Below are 19,808 nucleotides of genomic sequence, written 5' to 3'. Positions count from 1 at the left end.
CAGCTCTGCTAGGCCAACACAAAGTGGGGAAACGCAGTGATTCTTTGACTGCCTGACGCCCCCATAAGCCATTTCCTTCCAACAGCCCCATCCATGTAGAAGAGTAATACCCACCGCTCTCAACAACCTCAACAGCTCCCTCTGTGGAGCCTCAGGAGGAGGAGATTCTCCATTCCAGATCAGTTTTCCCCAACTGCCAGCCCACTTCCGGGCACTTGTGGAGGAAGATTCATTATAACATCAAGGGGAGCAAATTGTCACTGGGAAGGAAAAACACCTGCCTGTGCACATGGGGTTCCAAATAACTTGTTGAAGGACTCTCTGCTGTGCATCTCATCTGTTCTGAGCTGCCCTCCCTAAGGGGCTCAGCTCTCAGGGCACTGATCGTGCCTCGTTAGCAGGAGGGGCAGCAGCACGTCTCTGCCAGTGACGTGGCCAGAGCCAGAATCTGCTAAGGAAAGGAGGCAGGAAGCTTCCTTTGGAAAGGAAACGATGGAAAGGCAGTGTATAATCTCAAAACTCTTGGATTTGGGATGCAAACAGATGCTGTTTACCAACCATCCCCTGCCCTCCTGCAACACACACACTCTGACCCTCCTTGGTCAGCCCTGCTCTGCGAGTTGCTCTGGGCCCCAGCTTGGGGTGGGGAGACAGAGAGCCCCCACCACGGTGCCATCATCTACACACATATAACTGAGTTGATCTTTTCTCCAACGAGGCCAAAACACTTTCTTTGATGCACTAATAGAGCTGATTTCTGCCGTACTGCCAGCACCCTGAAGCTCGCCCTTCACCTCTGAGAGGATCCGGTGGCAGGCTGCCAGGTAATCGACCCCCAATTCTCACCTCGGTGCTTCATTTCTCACTTAGAATGCAAACCGTGGGGCCTGAGTCACGAGAAAGGGAGTGCCCATTCCCTGTGTTGGAGGCCTCCAGCAGGAGGGAACAGAGCCAGCCTGGGACAGCAGAAAAGGCCCTGAACCAAACCTTGGGTGTTGACCAGGCTCTGCCAGCTCCTGGCTGTGTAACCTTAGGCAGGTCTCTTTCTCTCTGTGGCTGAGGAGGTGGGTGGAGAGTTCATCTGTAAGGCACCCAGCAGTCCCTCCTGCGTAGGCCCTGAATGAAGTAAGGCCAACGAGAAGGAGGCCGATGGGAAAGATGTGCCGGGGTATTGGAAGGAAGAGGGACCACAGTCCACCAGGTAGCTGTGTGGTTGTCCTGGCACAGGAACAGAGCCGATTTTAGCCCAAGTCATTTCCGAATGACCTCACCAGGCCCCCTCTCCTTGGGAGAGGCAAAGCACAGGGGGACTGCATGGTCCCCTGTGCAGCCGCCTCAAGGCCGGCTCTTGGAGATTTTTGTCTCCTGCTTCCTAAAGAGCCTGGCGAGAGTCATCTTGTTCATTCCCTGCCTCCACTGCACCGAACCCTGCCAGCTGAGGAAAGGCTCACGTTCCGATGGAAAGGAGGTGGGGTTCTCAAAGACTGCAGGATCCACTCCTTTGAAGCATGTGGGTGGCTGACTCAAAGGTCAAAGTGCCCCCCAACAGACGAGGCCCTGACCACCCTGGCTGGGCAGCGGGTGGAACACTGACAAAGGAATGTGCAGGTGGGAAATGAGCCACGGGAGGACACAGTCGAAACCTTGGGCACTGGCACCCAGCACCCTCCATCCTTCCTTCTACAGAGGAAGTGGCCCAGCTTGGGAGTAATGGCCCTAAGAATAACTCCATTTATTTAGGTTCCTTCTCAGAGGAGCTTGGTCGTGGTGATGGTGATGTAAATGATAATTATAGCCACATTTTATGATCTTTATATAATGTGTTGACTCGTTTCCTAAGACTAAAATACTTCCTCATTCTCTTACACCTCACCCCATATAAAGACGGGGACCCCAAGGTGGCCAGGAGTGGCTGAGTGACTTCCCTGAGGTCCCAGAGCAAGTTGGGCAAGCCACTCTACAACTCGCTTTTGAGCCCAGTCCTTATTCTAGGCCTCATTGCCCTGGTTAACCTAGTCTGGATGTGTTTGGTGGAAGTGTTGCAATTTGGGGTGTCCTCATTTTCGGAAATTGGTTTTAGAACTTCTTACTTTTTAAATCCATCCCCTAAATATAAAAGAACCCCTGACAAAGGCCCAATTTAGCCTGAACCATCCATCATAATCTTCATTTGGCTTAAGATATAAAAGTTTTCAGATCCCATCTTCAAAACTCTAAAAATATCCCTTTCTTTTGATCAAGGTGGCATCTGTCCTGGTCATCGGCCTTAGGCTTGGATGGCCTGAATTGTCTGGCTCTCTCATGCAGTCTTTGCTAAAAAAGAAGATCTGGTGTGAATAATTTAAGCCCCATTCCCTGTCCCCCTCGCAGACTTCCGACGCTGAGTGGCTGTCATTTCAGCACCAGCAACGATGTGCTATTCCTGTCCTGGATGCACGTTTCCTCCTGGGGAAAGTGACTCTGAGGGGCTGAGATGAGCTTGGAGCAGGCCTTGAGGGAGACAGACGCTGGGCCTGGGCGGGGCGGCCTGCCCTCTCCGGGTCGTTCTCGGGGAACCTGTGATGTGGGGCCTCTCCCTCCCCCGGGTCTCAGCTGGATGCGCAGCACTCAGAGGCATGCTCTCTCATCTTTCCCTTTCCTCTTTGGGGACCAGTTTGCATAGAGCTGGACCCACTGCATTTCCCCTTTGGAGTTTCCTTCAGCCTTCAGCTGATTAAAGATTTAAAAAGGAAGTTAGACACGGAGGGGAAAAGATGAAATGAGACCAGGAAGGAACCTCCAGGAACCACAGAACACTCTTGAACTGCCTTAGCCTCACTACTGCCTCCAAATGGGAGCCTGGGTTTTAAAACTCCTACTTATGTTAGTCCAAGGGAGGTCTCGCTGCCACCTTCTCGGTTTAAACAATCAAGTGCCCGGCAATTCTGGGGCTGGGGGCCGGGATGTGGGTTACTTGGGACCTGCTGCCCACCTCGTGGGCTGTCCTTGGGCCGGTGCTGTCTTTGTTTTCTTCAGCGGGGGCAGGGGACAGCAAAGGAAGAAGATTCTAGGCTTTGAGCTTTGCTGTTTGTTAGCCCCCCGGGGGGAGATGCCAGTCCCCAGTCCTGGACTGGTGGCTCTGTGTGTGTGTGGGTGTGTGTGTGGGTGTGCGCGCATGCGTGTGTATGTGCATGCGTGGTGTGTGCATGCACTTTTTCCTGACCTCAGTTTCAAGCTGGTGCCTCCTGATGCGTCTGATGGGTGGTGTTGGACCAGAGAGATCAACAGTTCTGTGTGGGATGGAAGTGAATGTAGATGGGGGGTAAAGTGGAGCCGAGAAGAAGGAGGGCATCTCACCCCAGCCTGTCCAGCAGCCCCCGTGCCCCCGCCCTGCCTCAAGGCCCAGAGGGATGAGCAGGCCTCTCCATCTGTTGAAGCTCAGAAGGGTGGGGCTAGAGGAGTGCACCAGGCCTGTAGGCCCGAGGCCCTGGCGTTCCAGAAGTCTCCACATCTTCCCTGCACAGCCCTGGGCACAGGGCTTGGTCCCCCCAGGCAGGCCTCAGACCAAGTGACAGCCAGGCTATGACTGGGGAGGCTGGAGACGTCCCTTTTCCTAACGGCTCAGCCTGCATGGTGGGACAGGTCTTCCAAATGGATCGTGAAGGAAGGGAGTGAAGAAGGGAGGCTGCGATCAGTGGCTGGAGGGCAGAGTGCTCTCAGTTACCGAACCTCAAGCTTTCCTTCTGGTCTTTGAGACTGCCAAGGGGAGGAGCTCTTATGATCAGCCTGTTCTCCAAAAAGGCCAACAATGCTGAGTATCCCCATTAATGCCTGGGTGACCCACACTCTCACCCACCCAGTGTCCTTCAGCCTGGGACCTTTGGATAGAGTGTTGGACTCAATGATCCTCAAGTTCCCTTCTAAACTGGACATGCTCTGACCATGCGCCCTGTTATTGCCATATTATAATGAGAGCAAGGAGCTTCTAGGGTCCAGCCCCAATCGCCCTGGTCTCCTGCCCTAGGGTTCTGGCTGCTCCCTGCTGGGAGCCCTCTATGCACCCACCCAGATGCCTGAGAGCAGCTGCTCTGCGTTGATGTCCACAGACTTGGAGAACAGCGTGTCCCTCTGCCCTCCATCGTGCTTGGCCTCCCCAGGCGATGTGGATTCTTGCAGGGGATTCCCACAGACTGGAATTCACGTCCAGCTCCAGCACTTACTGGCTCCACACCTCCAGGCCAGTTTTCTCATCTGTGTGGTGGGCTGAATGATGCCTTTGGAGGCAGTGCAGTGTGGAGGGTTGGAGCATGGGCCTGGGAGCCAGACTGAGGGCCACTCACTAGCAGTGTGACCTTGAGGAAATTGCTTAACCCCTCTGTCCCCAGTTTCCTCACCTGTAAAATGCACACGACAAGAATCAACACCTCCAGGGCTGGGGTGAGGATTAAAGGAGTTAACAGCACAAGTGTTTGGAACAGCACAGGGCACCCAGAGCTCACAATTACTGTGACTTCGCAGGGTTGCTACTATAAGCAGACAGGGAGGGGCTCTCAAAGAGCGGTGCCCATTTGTGTTATAATTGCATCTTGGGTGGAAAGCACAGGGCTGCTTCCCAGTGCTGCAGGGGACCACTGGTCTTGGGGGTTCCTTTAGAACCAAGAGAGATGGCTCTGAGCCAGAAGGAAGGTTCCCGAGTGAGGGCCTCTGCCTTCCTTCTTGGGCTGTAGTGGTAGAAGGAAGGGGCAGCCAGCGAGCACACGGCTCAGCAGCCTGTCTCCATGGGCCAGAGGACTCAGCCTGACACCTGAGGCCAAGCCAAAGGCCCCTCTTCCTAAGGGACTAGGGCTAAGCAGGGCAAAGGTGGGGTCACTGATAATGTAGGGGACAGGTTTTCTCTCTGGGCCCAGCAGCACCGGTCCCTGTAAGCCTCAGGCCCCATAAAGGCTGGAACCTCTCCCCCAGCCACCCCACAGGCCCAGTCACTAGGTCACCCCCCATATCTTCACCCAGCTAACACTGATCAGATCGAGGATGTCCGACAGGCTCGCAAGGACTCATGCTAGGCCACGTGGGGGATGGCTGGCAGGGACGGGGCTGGCTCAGGGCACACCTGTCCCACCACTGGCAAGACAGCACACATCAAAGCCTGCGTGTTGGTAGCTGGTCCCAGGGGACTTCACCCTGCGGATGTGCCACCATGACGCAGCTCACGCCTTGGCTCTGGGCTATCCCCGGGAGCAGAATTCAGGAATTTCTCTAGGCAGGGGAAAGCCATTCTGCTGAGCTTGTACACAGGCGCTTTGTATCCAGAGCTAAAAACCTAGGTCACCGCTGGTGAGCGAGGCTGCAGGGGCCCCTCGACTGCCCCCTGCTCCCTTGGTCAGATGTGCAAGGGCCGAGGCTGCCCAGTCAGCGGGGGCATGGGGAAGCAGGGCAGGGAGAGCACAGCCGTTAAGGCTTCTTCCCGCCTGACTGCTTTCAGCTCAACCTGATTTCTCGATGAGACTTGGACCACTTCCGGCCCCAGCCCTTCCCCACTAAGTCCGGGTGTTTGTAGCCTCCCCCGCCCACACCGGGCTGGGCTCTCAGGAGGAGGTTAAGGGGAGGGGTACCTGCCTTGGCAACAGGTGCACAGGAGTTAGGGGGTCAGGTCTTGCGAGTCCTGAGCGGGACTCTGGCTTCTGCCCCCTGCCAGTCCCACCCAGGCCTCCTTTCCTGACACTCTAAGCCACTATGGAAAGTCCCCCAGCTCCCCAAGGGGAAGTCTGTTAAGGAGCCTGTGCTGCCCACACCACCACCCATGAAATACTCTTGCCAAACCATCAACCCTGAGTCTGATCAAGCTTCTAGAACCAACAACCAGGAGAACATGTTAAACAACATCATAGGGATGCAATCAGAAAACCCAGAGAAACTGTAGGACAAATGGCCCAGTTCCTTCAACAGATAAGTTGCAAAGAAAAAGAGAAAGGAGAAGGACTGATGGGGTAGCTTAGACACTAAGGAGACAAATGGACCAGTTTTAACATATGGACCTAATTTAGATTCTGATCCAAACAAACTTAAAAAAAAAAAACAGTTATGGGTCACTTGGGGAAATTTGAAACTCCTTTGTTATTTCACGATATTAAGGAATGACAGTTAACTGTTTTTAGGGGTGATAAAGGTAGTGTCATTATGGTTTCTTAAAAAGGATCCTTAAGTTTTCAGGTACACACTGAGACATCCACAGGGGACATGATGTCTGGAGGTCCAGATGGAACAGGACTGTCTCTGAGACGACAGTTGTGGAGTCTGGGTAATGGGACATGGAGCTTCATTATGACACTTTTCACTTCTGTGTATCTTTGAAAATCACCATGACGAAATCTGGGAGGAGAGGAGGAGGCGGAGGAGGAAGGACGTGGAAGGTAGGGTGTGTGGGAGAAGGAGGGAAGGAGGAGCAGCTGCGCCAGCACGGCTGAGGCTGCCCTCCTGGCTGAGGTTCTGTGGAGACTCGGGCAAACCGCAGGCCCGGGCAGCCGGCCCCTCTGCAGCTGTCCCGAGGCCTCAGACTCCAGGGCTGGGGTGCTATCACTCGCTGGGGGTCTCAGTACAGGAGCCTGATTGGGGCGACAGGCTGGGTGGTGAGGCGGCTCTGGCCTGGCTCTCTGAGGCCCCTGGGCAGGTTCCCCCCCTCCACCCCCAGCGCGGGCAGAGTGGGGGAGGTGGGCACTCACCGTGGAGAGGCAGCCCCTGTCCTCCCGGACGATGGCGCCGAAGCCCAGGAAGCCAGTCACCATGACGAGAGCGCCCGCGAAGATGAGGATGTAGGCAGAAGTGGCGAAGGTGCTGGAGGCCAGGACGCTGAGGTAGCCACTCTTCTCCACCAGGGTCCAGACGCCCACTGCCATGACGGCGGCCCCGCCCACCTGCAGAAAACCCGGTCAGAGCAGGACACGTGAGGCCCCCCCCTTTTTTTTTTGTGAGGAAGATCAGCCCTGAGCTAACATCCATGCTAATCCTCCTCTTTTTGCTGAGGAAGACCGCCTCTGAGCTAACATCTATTGCCAATCCTCCTCCTTTTTGTTTTTTCCCTGAAGCCCCAGTAGATAGTTGTATGTCAGAGTTGCACATCCTTCTATTTGCTGTATGTGGGAGCGGCCTCAGCATGGCCGGAGAAGCGGTGCGTCGGTGCGCGCCCGGGATCTGAACCCGGGCCGCCAGTAGCGGAGCACGCGTAATTAACCGCTAAGCCACGGGGCCGGCCCGCGAGGCCCTTTTTACCGCGTCATCTCATTTAGCCCTTCAAAGAGCCTGTGAGAACGGTTTGCTTGCCCAAGGAGAGGTCAGGAGACTTGCATCCAGGCCTGACTCCCCATTCCGTGCTGCTTCTTACCACGATGCCTATTGCGTCCCCAACACGGGGGAGGCGGGGGCGGGGGGCACGGGGGACAAGTGCAATTGTGGGACAGCCAGTGCGTCCAAGTCCCTTTGCCTCCGGATTCCCAGCCTCCCCTCCCCCTCCCTCCCCCACAGTGCTCCTTCCCTCTTGTCCCTGTTCCCTGGCCGGCACTTTCACAAGCCGCCCGTTCCATCATCATCTGTGCCCCTGGGGGAAGCACAGCTGAGCTCATCCCCATTCTACAGATGAAGAAACTGAGGCCCACAGAGGAAAGGTCAATTGCCCGAGGTCCTGTCTCTAGTTAGTGGCAGTTAGGGGCAGGCCCAGGACGAGAGCTCAGAGCCCAGGGCCTGCCGGCTCAGCCCCGCTGCCTCCACGATTGAAGGGACGTGTGCTCCACAAGCTGGAGGAGGAGAGGAAATTTCTTCTTTGCTACCTGTCTGATTCCGTTTCGGGCCTGAGAAGGGGGCAGGGACAGGACACTGCTGATGGGCAGGTCAGGGGGATGCCTCCTTAGAAAGGGGACCTGGGAAATACAGCTGGGTGGCTTGCTTGCCTAGTTCTTTCTACAATGGGGCTGAATAACCCTTTCTGTGACTCTTAGGCTCAGCAAAAGTAGGGGTGTGTGTGTCCTCAAGGTGCCAGGTGAGGAGTATTAGGGGTGTCTGGCCAGGATTTAGAGGGGCAGGGCCCCTGGAATCTCTGACCACATCTGCCACCTGCTCCTGGGAAGGCAGACTTCTGTCTGGCCCCTAGTCTCTCTGCCCATTTAAGGATGAGCTCTCTTCCTCAGATGGGTGCTGGAGGCTCCCTTAAGAGGTCCTGAGTGTGACAAAGTTAGAGAAGCCCCGCTGGGCTCCATCCATGCACACTTGCCCCTACAAGCTGTCCCCATCTGGCCCAGAATGACTCTCTGCATAACCCACTCTGTCATTTCACAGTGCTCTGTTCTGGGCAGTCACAGGGAGCAGGTGGAAGGTGGTGCTTAGCAATTAACGTGCTAGGCACCTACATCACTCAACTTACATGTATTTTACCATTTTCTCTTCTGAGCTTTGCAACAGTTCTGTGAGGACGGGGCAGGGTGGGAGCGCACATATTATCTCTGTTTTGTGGATGAGGAAATTGAGGCTTGGAAAGAATAAGAACGTGCCCAAGATGACACCACTGAAATTTCAGAACTGAGGTTCAAACCCAGGTCTTCTGAGGGCCAATCCAGGACTTGGTCCTTGGATCCCACAGATGGGGCTGGTTCTGCCCCACTACTCGCTTCCACTTTTTAAATATATCTGTTTTCTTTTCAGTGTCATTTATCCCACTCAGCGCCTCCAGCAGGTGAGAGAGCCAGGTGGAGGAACGTCGCCCGCCGTCCAGCTCCTACAGGAATGGAGAGGCTAACGAGCCACATTTCTTCAGTCCCACGGTGCACCCTCTTTCTCACATTTTGACATCTCTAAAACTGAGACACATCCTCTGATTAATGGCAACTTACAATTACACTTGGCAGCACTTTTTCTTAGTGGTACAGAAAACAATGGTGGATCTGACAACTGATAGTATCTTAGATGCTATGAAATCCTGGACTACAATGGGTTTTCTAAATCTCCGTGGGTGGTGGCTATCTCTGGCCCACACAACCTCCAGGACCAGTGAGGAATTTCCTGAGTCTGGGTCAATGGAATTGTGTAAAGTGAGGGTTTCCAGCAAAATATCCTGCACATATTCTTTCTGCCCCCTAGAGCATGTCTGGAAGGCTTGGGTGAGGGTCCTAACTTTGCATAACTAGCTGTGTGACTTAAAGATACTCCCTTAACCTCTCTGGGCCTGTTTCTTCATCTCTCAAATAAGGGGGTTGTATTAGACCAGTGGTTCCCAACCTATAACCACCACGGACCCCTTTGATTACTTTTTCCCATGGACCTTATGTTTTGAGGGCTTTTCCCTAGCAAACACAGAGTATTAAGTAATAATTCATTTCTCACTTTTTATTAATCAAAGGCACATGATAGTGCCAGGAAGAGATAAGAGATTCTGAGCAGCATGAAACAGTCACTGTGACCACACTGCATTGATCTAACTCAGCAAACAGCTGAGAAACTTGGCTTTTAATGGGTGTAGTCTCTTTAAGGAAATATGCACATCATCCATTACCCACTAGGTCTGTCAACCCTGCTCCCCAATCCCGAGTGCAGGCTGAGCGTGGGATCTGGGATCTCCAAAGGGATGGGTTTAGATGGACTGGGGACAATTAATCTGTTGGGGGACATGGAACCTACCGAGAATCTGATAAAAAGCTTTGGATGTTTTGCCCAGAGAAATGGTCATCCACATAAGACAACGCCTTCAAGCTTGGGGCTGAAGCCCAGCCTTGTGCCGGGCCCTGGTATAGGCGGTCTCTGAGGCTCTCTCTACCCTGATGGCCCTCTACGGCAGCGCTTCTCAGCCTGGCTGCACCGTTACCTAGGGAGCTCTGAAAAGGCCAGGCCACACCCCAGGCCAATAGAAGCTTCTGGGAGTGGGACCCAGGCGTGAATATTTTATGAAGTTCCCAGGTGGTTCCAGTGAGAACCACTGTGTAGGTTTCATGTTTAATGGGGGTCAAAGTGTCCTGTCCCTCTCCGCCCAGGAGGTGGCGCTGTGTGGTCCTCACAGAACACCTCCTGGAGGGTTTGGGCCAGTCCCTGGGGCAGCCTGGAGCACTCGTGCCGTTTGTTCAGGATTTGAACTCCGTCCTTTCCCTGTCTAGGTGAGGGTGTTTGCTTTGCTAGGAGCTTTGGGGTAGAAGGTGGGGTAATGAGGAGTAGAATTTTTAATCCAAAGGGGTGGAAATCAGATTATGCAAGAAAGGAAAACATGCTCCTCCCAGGGGAAGGCGTGGGGGCTACCAGGTACACAGCCCCAGGAGAGGAGCAGGGTTGGTTCCACTCCTGGAGGCTGCTCTCTGCCAGAGCTCGTCACACGGAAAGGCTGGAGTCTTGAAAAGCAGCCAGATCCTGCAAGTCAGCCAGGGTGACAGCAGAGCCCCTGGCCACAGGGGAAGGTCTGGGAGTGATCTAGGGGGACACACTGCCCTGATGAAGGTCTAGAAAACAACAAATCCACACTCATTCTGATGTCCAGAAGAAATCAGGAGGTGAGTCTGAGTCAACGGAGTCTCCAGTCCTCCCTGGAGTGTCACATCTGGAGGAGAAGTTAGCGTCCTCAGGGGACACTGCGTGGGGTGTGCCGTCAGGAGCAAGAGGGTTTCAAGTCCTTCAGGGGGTCTCCTGCTTGGGACTCCGCCAGCTCTTTAGAAAACAATCCTTCCTCTGGACAGGAAGCGTGAACACTGCCACACGTCGGAATGGGTCACCAGAGGGTGTCTGGGGAAAGCAGAAGTCAGCAGGCCTGGGATCCAGCCCTGGCTGTGCCCCGGACAAGCCTCAGTTTCTTCATCTGTAAAGCGGGGGTGCTGGATGAGAATTATCCCTTGGTGGGTAAAATGTCCCTGTTAGTACTAGGGAGACAACCTTCTGCCAACACACCTCTAGCAAGATGCTTCTGGACCAGTGGCTCGCGGCTTTCACTCAAGCTGTCTGGAGACCGCCCAGGTCAGCAGGAAGAGCACTGGGACAGGAACTGAGAGGAGGGTTGACTGGGGCTGGGAGAGATCTGACCCCAGTGAGCCATTCCAACAGCCGTTTGCATAGAGTGGATTCAATAGTATTTGCTCTTTACAGAAACTGGGCTGGTTTTCTGTGGAATATTAACATTTTTCAAAGTGATAGCCTGTAGCTGATTAGCCAGAAAACCCTGCAGAGGGTGAAGCTGGCCTTCTCTCCAACCAGGACACAGCAGGCCAGGAGGGCCAGGGCAGGTCACCCACGCCACGTAATTTTAGGAACGTCCTATTTATGGAAGAGAAACATCGCCAAAAAGTTGCTCATGTCTTCACGGGAAGAAGGATTAGCCTGAGTAGCCGCACATGCCTGAGGCCTGATAGAACTCAGGCAGCAGACCTGAAGGAAAGCAGGCAGAGGGTGTAAAAGTAATTGCAGGATTTTCCTTTGTCAGGGTACCCAAGGGTTTCTGCACTGGGATCTGGGGGAAGGACGGGCAGGTGAAGCAGGGCCAGGACCCTCCAACAAGGACCCCCCGGCAGGAGGCTCTCTCTGCCTCCAGTGGGAGGGGAGCGCATGGCCCGGGGAGGCAGGAAACGTGCACGTGGCAGCACAGTTCACTTACATAAGGGTGTGCTGGGTCTCCTAGGTGCCAAGCCCCACACTGGACTGGAACGGTTTTGGGCTGAATATGTGTCCACCATTCAGAACCACACTTGTCACCTACGCTCCTCCTCCCCTGGTCTGTCTCATCAGCGGCACCACCACGGCGCCAGACCAGAACCCTGGGGTCACTGTGGACTCCTTCCCCTGATCTCAGGGACAGCTGTGTGCCCGTCTGTTCTCAGGCCTGCTCCACAGCGCCACCCCACGCACGGCCTTGGCTTTGGCTTCCCTCCCCTGTGCCCCCTGGGTCAGCCTCCCGGCCCTTGCTCGACCCAGAGGCCAGCGTGCTGAGACTCACATGCTGACCCACTTGGCACCCTGCCAAAAAAATCACACGAGCTCCCCAGCACCCAGGGCACCAAGCCCAAACCTCTGGCCTTAGCCTGACTTTTGGCTTCATCTTCTCTCCTTCCCCTCCTCCACACCTGGGCTTGAGTCACGATGAACTGAGTAGTTGCTTTCTTGAAAACACTGCAGATGCCTAATAACCACGGCAGTGGTGAAGAGCGGGGCTCGGGGCACACTGCCAGCGTCCACACTCCGGCTCCTCCATTCGCTGTGTGAGTCTGGACCACTTACAGAGCTTCTCCGGCCTCAGACTCCTCATCCCTCACTGCTCCTCGGCCTTTCTCACCCTGTTTTCTCTGCCCTTCCTCTTCCACCTCTGCCCTTCCTCGGGGGGGGGGGCTTCCTCCATCTCCTGCACGCCGGCGTGGCCCTCGGTGTGAAGTGGGAAACACACCTCACTCCCCTCCGCAGCCCTGGGCCCAGCACAGAGCCTGGCACACAGGAGCCACCACAATGGGGGGGGACTTGGCGTGTGGGACCGGCGTAGGGGCCAGGAAAACACCGCTGCCTGCTGCTCCAGCTGTCTCTGTCTGCCGAATTCCCGGGGCAACATTAGCATCTCTCTTCCCTGCTTTCTGGAAATTTTTAATTTTAGAGGGGCAGTCGGAGTCCTAGAAGGGAATGGACTTTTCTCCAGGTCATTAGGAAGCCCCTGGCATGGCCTGGGGTAGCACTCAAGGGGTTCTTAACGCCAGACTAACGCTTCACCACTCACTCTCTCTCCGTCAACCGGCATCCATTGCATGTCTATGACCAGGCACGATGCCAGTGGTGGGGCCCAGGCCTGACACCATCCCTGCCCCAGGATGCTTGCGGGTGACTGGGTGGGACGACCCTGCCTAAGTAATCACAAGGGTGATTCCCAATATGAAGGAGAGGTGGGAGCTCAGGGAGAGGCCTGGAGACAGGGTCTGAGCAAGGCTCAGTCCCTTGTGGCTGGCAGGGTCACTTTTAAAGAATGGCTTCCCATTCCCAAATCTGGAGAGTCTGCTGAACCCAGCTGGTATGGAGCGCTGCTGAGCCCTCCACACGCGTGCGGGGTGGACGGCACTCCAACCCCCACCAACCCCCCACCTGGGCCTCCAAGCTTGCCGCAGGGCCCAGGTGATCCTCCATCAAGGACTGCTCTCCACCTTATTAATGACAACACCTCCCCAGCACCAGGCTGGCTCGCCCGGCTCACCCATGTTCCTGTGGCCTTGGCACTGCTGCTGGTTCTGTTTGAGTTGAAACTTCAAGGATATGCTTGTCATGCTAAAGGGCAGTTTCCACTTCAAGGCATTCTTTTCTTGGCTCTTGGGCTTTAAAGAGCCCTTGATAAAATAAATCAGAGCTCTACTTCCCCCTCTCCCCCAATCCCACCTACCCTCATGATAAGAGGAGGCGGGAGGGTGCTTCAGATCACCTGCTCATCTCTCAAACCTGGAGGAAACCTGCCTTGTGCCGTCCCTGTCCCATTGCCAGCAAGTCATTCTGTCTTCCCTCCTTGTCCCACGCGCTGCATGTGCTTCTATAGTTACACTCATCTTGGCGTATTTTTGTATTCGTTCTCTGTCTGTCCCCCCTTTAGCCTCCTGGTTAAATCTCATTAATCTTAGTATCCCCAGCAGTTACACGTGGTAGATGCCCAGTGACTCCATGTGGAAGGAGGAAGGAAGGAAGGAGGGAGGAATGGAGGAATCGAGTCTAATCCCTTTTATATTCTGGATGAAGAAACTGAGGCCCAGAGAGAGGTGACTTTTCCAAGGTCCCATAACTAGCCGGGGGCAGAGTGGGGACTAGAATTCAAATACTCTAATGTCCAGTTTAGTGCCCGTTTTACCAACCGGGCTGCTGACCCACACAAAGCTGCTCTATCCATGAACCAAGCCCCCAGTGTCTGGGCCACAGCCAGGCCTAGAGTCCTTGAGTCCAGCAGGGCAGCTCAGAGCTGTCACTGCAGGCGTCATCCTTGACTGGTCTCAGCCACCATGGTCCCAGGCAGACCAAATGTGCATCCCCCTCAAGTATGAGCCTGACCCCCAGCAGACCCGACAGCACATAGGGGCAGAGATGCCCCGAACATAGGGGGTCCTGTGACTTCAGCACCTCAAGAAGGGGCACAGCAGAAACACCAACTGCCAGGCCCCTCACCCATTCTTTCTCAGATGACATGCCCCGGGAGGTGGGCAGGGGCCAAGTTCACTGGGATGATAAAGTACCAAGTGAAGGGCTTTCTCCTCAGCAGGAGTGAGCAGAGGCTGTTCCCCACCAGGCCCTCCCTGGGAACCCTGGAGGGATGCTGCCTATGCTCTCAAGCCACCTCACTCCACTGGCCGGGCTCGAGTCCTCCATCTTCCCTGCCTCCTGCCTTGGCCCATGTCCCCCTTAAGGGACCCCAGGGATTCTCCGGAGGCTGAGCCCCACTGGCCCCCAAGGGAAGGACAAGGGGCAGGACAGAGCTTTGGGACAGAGGCAGCTGCTCCAGTCACGGGAGCCGGCTGCTCCCCCAGTTCTTCCACAGCCTGGCACAGCTTCTGGGAGGCTGGAAAAGTTCTGATTATTAACACAGCCAAGCAGCTAATTAAAATAATAAATTAGAGAACAACATTGCAAGGGTGATGGGAGCTGTAGGGAGCCGTGCAACAAATGGGAGGGGAAGAAAAGAACTTCCTGGGTGGCCACATAGGAAAGCCTGGGTCACAATGTCTCCTTAGGGGCATGAAGGAGACACGAAAGTGTCGGCATATTTGGTTCCTGACCCAGAGCTACATCCCAGGGAGGCTCCCCTGCTCAGAGAGGTCACCACGATTGACACTGGGTTAATGGAAATGCAAGGTGGGTGGATGGGAGTCAGGGACAGGGTGATGGTGAAGGATGGGGGTCAGGGATGGTTGAGGGTTGAGGGTAGGGGTCCAGAGTGGGGTGGGCTTAGGTACAGGATGTGGGTGTCCGTGTGTCACTGTTTAAGGCTTGCTTGTATTCTTCATCCTCTGCATGTCTGGATGCCCATACCATCCAGATAGCCTCATTCAACTTCAACCTTAAACCTTGGGGACACTCTGGACTCTACGTCAGTGGAGTGGATCTAAGGCTGTGATTATGAGTCAGTGATCTATGGAGATGAGAAGAGCACTGGACCTTGAGTCAGAAAACCCAGTTCTATTGACATAGAACTCTGCTAATCATCTGGGCCTCAATTTTATCATCTACAAAACGAGAACAAAGATAATAACAGAGTGGTTGTGAGAATCAATTTGGAGTGTTCGATGATTTATAACCCTCAAATCGTGCTTCAGCGGCAGCTGGTAGAGACTTGGTGTGAAGTCTCATCAAGCCCACCAGGCCTGGTGTATCATCACAGGCACCCGAGTCCTGCCCACGTTGGGGGGCACTAGGGACCACGAGCACCATCCTGCTGCTCTGGGGCTTTCAAACATCGGACTGTAACACATTAGGGCTGTGAAATAAAATTGGTAGCTGTAACCTGCACTAAAACAACAACACGGAAAACATCCGAGTCCATCGCACTCAGTAACGGTGAGCTTAGTTTTGTGAATGTTTCACGTAAGCATTTCTTCTGCTTCCATGTATTTCCTACAGGGGTCACAGTCCCCAAAGTCTTAACGCCAGTGCTAAGGACAGAGAGAGCTTAGTCTAATCATAACAGCTATGCATAATAGCATGTATGTGCCAGAAACCATGCCCATTGTTTTTCTAAATACTAATCTTTAATTCTTACAGGTATTGGCATTCCCATTTAATGTGTGAAAAAGTGAGGCTCAGTGAGGTTAAGTGATTTCCCTAATGTCTCAGTCTGCTCTGGCTGCCCTAATAAAATACCACAGCTGGGGGCCTAAACAACAGAAATGTACTTCTCACAGTTCTGGAGGCAGGAAATCCCAAGACCAAGGTGCTGGCTGGTTCTGTGTGGGTGAGCACCCTCTTCCTTGCTCACAGAGGCGGCCTTCACACTGTGTCCGACCGAACTAGGCCTTCCCTCTGTGCATGCTCATGGAGAGAGAGCTCTCTGTCTCTTCCACTTCTCGTAAGGTCACCAATCTTATCAGATTAGGACCCCATCCTTACGACCTCATTTAACCTTAATTACCTCCTAAAAGCCCCATCTCCAAATACAGTCACATTGAGAGCTAGGGCTTCACCACGTGAATTGTGAAGGGATACAATTCAGTCCAATACACCTAATGTACCATGGCAAATAAATAATGGGGTCTGTATCTGAGCCCAAACTTGAGCCTGAGCCCAAACTTGAGCCTAGTGTTCCGCGCATGCTCTGCTGGCTCACTAATCCCCGTACACCCCAAAGACACTGTGGGAAAGTGCAGGACCTACAGCTGGAGGTGACACAGCCTGGTGGCCAAGCGCATGGGCTCGGGGGTCAGAGAGAGCTGCACTCGAGCTCTGGGACTTTGGGCAAATGGCTCCTCACTCCATACCCGGGGCTCTAACAGCGCTATTCACAGCCTCGGCGGTGCTGGGAGAATTACAGACGATGATGCAAGTGGAGAGGCTGGCACAGAGGAAGCCCACCCAGTAAGCACCACAGCCGCCGGGAACTTTCTCCACTGATGCATTCCAGGCGCCCAGAACAGTGCTTGACGCTTAGTAGGTGCTTAATAAACACTGTGGGATGGATTTTTCAATTGTCATTGTTATCAACCAGAATCCCTGGTGTCAGGGCTGGCTCTGCTCATAGTCACTATAAGGCCTAGGGCAAGATTCTGACCCTGCCTGTAAAATGAGGATGATGGGGGTACCCACCATCAGAATTGATCTGAGGACCACAGGAGACAGTCCAGGGAAGGTCCTTCTCCAGCAGTGCCTCACGAATACTAGGCATAACCACCACCACAAGGGAGACCCGTCTTCCTTACCGTCTCTGGAGTGGACCTGGATAGACGGGGCAAGGCGACATTCGGGGAAGGAACAGTGTTCTAGGGGAGAAAGGAAGCTTGAGTGTCCACCCAGTCCCACCGGCCAGGCATGGCCTCTGCCGTCTAGGCTCCCCTCTAGGCTCCCATCCTGTGTCTCCCAGCCGCGGTGGGGGAGGGACGCTAGGGAGCCGCACTGGCGGCAGGCCAGGGACCCTCCCAGAGCTCTGCTTTAGGACTCCGTGAGGAAGGCGGAGGAGGCAGGAACCACGGCAGGGTGGGAAGCGCCCACTCGCGCAGACACTGGCACTGCTCCGGGTCTAATAAGAGGGGCTCAGGTGGAGGACCGGCAGCTGGACTCCGGGGTGCACGTGTGGGAGGGAACCTTCTCTTGTGGGGGAGGGATCTTCTTTGACAAGGCCCCCCCTGGGGAATTCTGGTAAATTCCCAGGGACTTTGTGCTCTGCAAAATATGTGACGTTGTGCTCTGCCGTGGGGGCAGATGGGCCCACAGTCTGCCCCATTTCTACTTCTGAGGGGATCACAGCAGGTCTAGGGGATGGATGCCAGGACCCCCAGACTGGAGACGGAGGCCTGAGCCTTCAAAAACCGACCATCCTCCACAGGAGGACGATGCTCAGCTGAATGGGTCCCTGGAGGCTGGTCCACATCCAGCCAGGCCCCCAGGCGGGGTATTTTTAACTCGAAGCAGGGAGATGTCTATGGGGGCGCTGCGCTCACTGACAGCTCTCTGGTGACATGCTTGCTGCCCATCTGCCTGCGCCGCCACCCACGCGCCCTTCTCCTCGCTGCTCCCAAAAGGATGCGGACACCAACAGACGGACTCCAAGGCTGCTCTGGCAGGGAGGGACCCTGACGGTGTCACGGCGTCTACTGCCCGCTCCTTCCTCCGGGGCTCTGGCACAGCAGGACAGGCAAGGTCAGGGCCCTTCCACAGATATTTTGGGCCGAGCACCTCACAAGAGCCCTCCCCCTTCTCCTCGTGCCCAATAGGTGTTGTCTATACTGAGTGCCCACTTCCTCAGCCCCCGCCCCCACTGCTCTCCTGAGAGTGCTGTCACCACAGCCGCCAACGAACTGTGTGGCCAAACCCAGCAGCCACTGTCCAGGCCTTAACATACGTGATGTGTCCCTTCCCTTTCACACGGTCCACCAATCACCCCACCCCCACCCCTGTCCCCATCTCCAGCTTCTGTGACACTGTTTCTCCTGGTCTTCCTCCCCCCTCTCTGACTGCTCCTCCTCCAACTCCCCTAGTGTGACCCCTCGTCCCAGCTTGCCTGGGGCCTCCTGGTTTTAGCACTAAAAGTCCCACATCTCGAGGCCTCCCTCAGTTCAGGGCAAACGGGGGCCGCTGTTGACCCTAGACTCACCCCTGACCATTGGGGTGCTCCACTTCTCACTCTTGGCTCTCTTCTCTTCTCAGTCTCTGTGCTCTCCCTGGGGCTTCTCAGCTGTTTCCATGGCTGCAACCACCTCTGCGTGGGGACGAGCCCCATCTGAGATCCAGACCCACGAGCTAACTGCCCACTGGGCGTCCCTGCTCAGACGTCTCCTGGCAGCTCAGACTCACCATGCCTACATGTCTACGTCTGACCTCGCCACCCGATCCCAAACTGCTTGAATTTCTGGTCTCCCATTGCAATGAAGAGCTTCACCATCCACCCAAGAGTTACATATCCTAGACACTTCTTCCCTCTCCACCCCATCCAATTAACAACCTAATCTTGTCAATTTTACCTCCTAAATCCCTGATTCTCTCCAAATATTTCCATCCCCACTGTGACTCCCATAGTGTAGGTCACCACCATCTCTTGTCCTGATCAGGGCAAAGTCTAGAGGGAAGGTCCACAGTGGTCATTCCTGTGGTGAGTATTATGGGTTGAATTGTGTCCCCAAAAAGATTTGCCGAAGTCCTTACCCTAGTACCTATGAATGTGCCCTTATTTGGAAATAGGATCTTTGTGGATGTAATCAAGTTACGATGAAGTCTTTAGGGGCGGCTCTAATCCAATATGAGTGGGGTCCTTATAAGAAGAAGAAAATGCCACGAAGACAGAGACACACGGGAAGAGCAGCGTGCAATGACAGAGGCAGAGACTGGAGTAATGCAGCTGCGAGCCAAAGCATGCCAAGAATGGCCGGCCACCACCAGAGGCTCGGAAGGGGCAGGGAAAAGACTACCCAGAGTCTTAGAGGGAGCATGGCCCCGCTGATATGCTGATTGTGGACTTCTAGCCTCCAGATCTTGAGAGAACAAATTTCCACCCAGTTTATGGTACTTTGTTACAGTACTCCAGGAGCCTATTACAGTGAGATATGGGCAATTTTTATTTTCTTATTTATACTTTTCAGTATTTTAGAGATTATCTGTAGTGGATACATAAGACTTTTATGATCAGGAAAAACAAACTTATTCTTAAAAAGAAATCCTCACTCAGCGAGAATCCTAAGCCCCCTATTGGATTTCTCTCTGCGAATCGAAACTATCTGCATTCACAGCTCACTGATCACATCGACGTGGCTTTATGACTCCACTGTCCTCATCGACACAACCTCACCATTCCAGGAAACTCGTGCCCAGGAAGATAAAAGTTGCAAATAAAATAAGCTTATCGTTCGTTTCAGGAACTTTGTGAAAAACATTTAAGCAAACATCATATTGTTCAACTATTCAATAGATAGCATCAAATGACTGCCTGCTCTCCAAGACTCTTCGGAGCCCTTGCCTTGCTGTGTCCCCAGTCCTGAACTACTGAATCATGATCCCTCTGCATCTTACCACTTTCCCAGTCTTAACGAATTTCATGAACTTAATCAGAGACCCTGGAAATGCACACACACCCCATCTTCGTCTGCCCTTCTGAGATGCTTCTAAGACTCTGCCAGGGGAGCCCAGCCCTCTCCACGGTCAGCAGGACGCCTGGCCCTGCCTGGGCA

At 54.3% G+C, this 19,808-nt stretch overlaps 1 protein-coding gene across 1 annotated transcript in view; it reads right to left on the bottom strand.

The window, feature by feature from the left end:
* TSPAN11 (tetraspanin 11) overlaps positions 1–19,808 on the bottom strand; it is a 69,377-nt gene that overhangs the window by 20,971 nt on the left and 28,598 nt on the right. Inside the window, exon 3 of the mRNA XM_058559038.1 lies at positions 6,699–6,890. Within this exon, the coding sequence (XP_058415021.1) occupies positions 6,699–6,890 (192 nt within the window). The remainder of the gene's footprint in view (positions 1–6,698; positions 6,891–19,808) is intronic.

Source organism: Diceros bicornis, chromosome 17 (assembly GCF_020826845.1).
Source record: "Diceros bicornis minor isolate mBicDic1 chromosome 17, mDicBic1.mat.cur, whole genome shotgun sequence".
Lineage (NCBI taxonomy): Eukaryota > Metazoa > Chordata > Mammalia > Perissodactyla > Rhinocerotidae > Diceros > Diceros bicornis.
The sequence above is the reverse complement of the archived record's forward strand: the minus strand, read 5'-3'. Positions and strand labels throughout refer to the sequence as shown.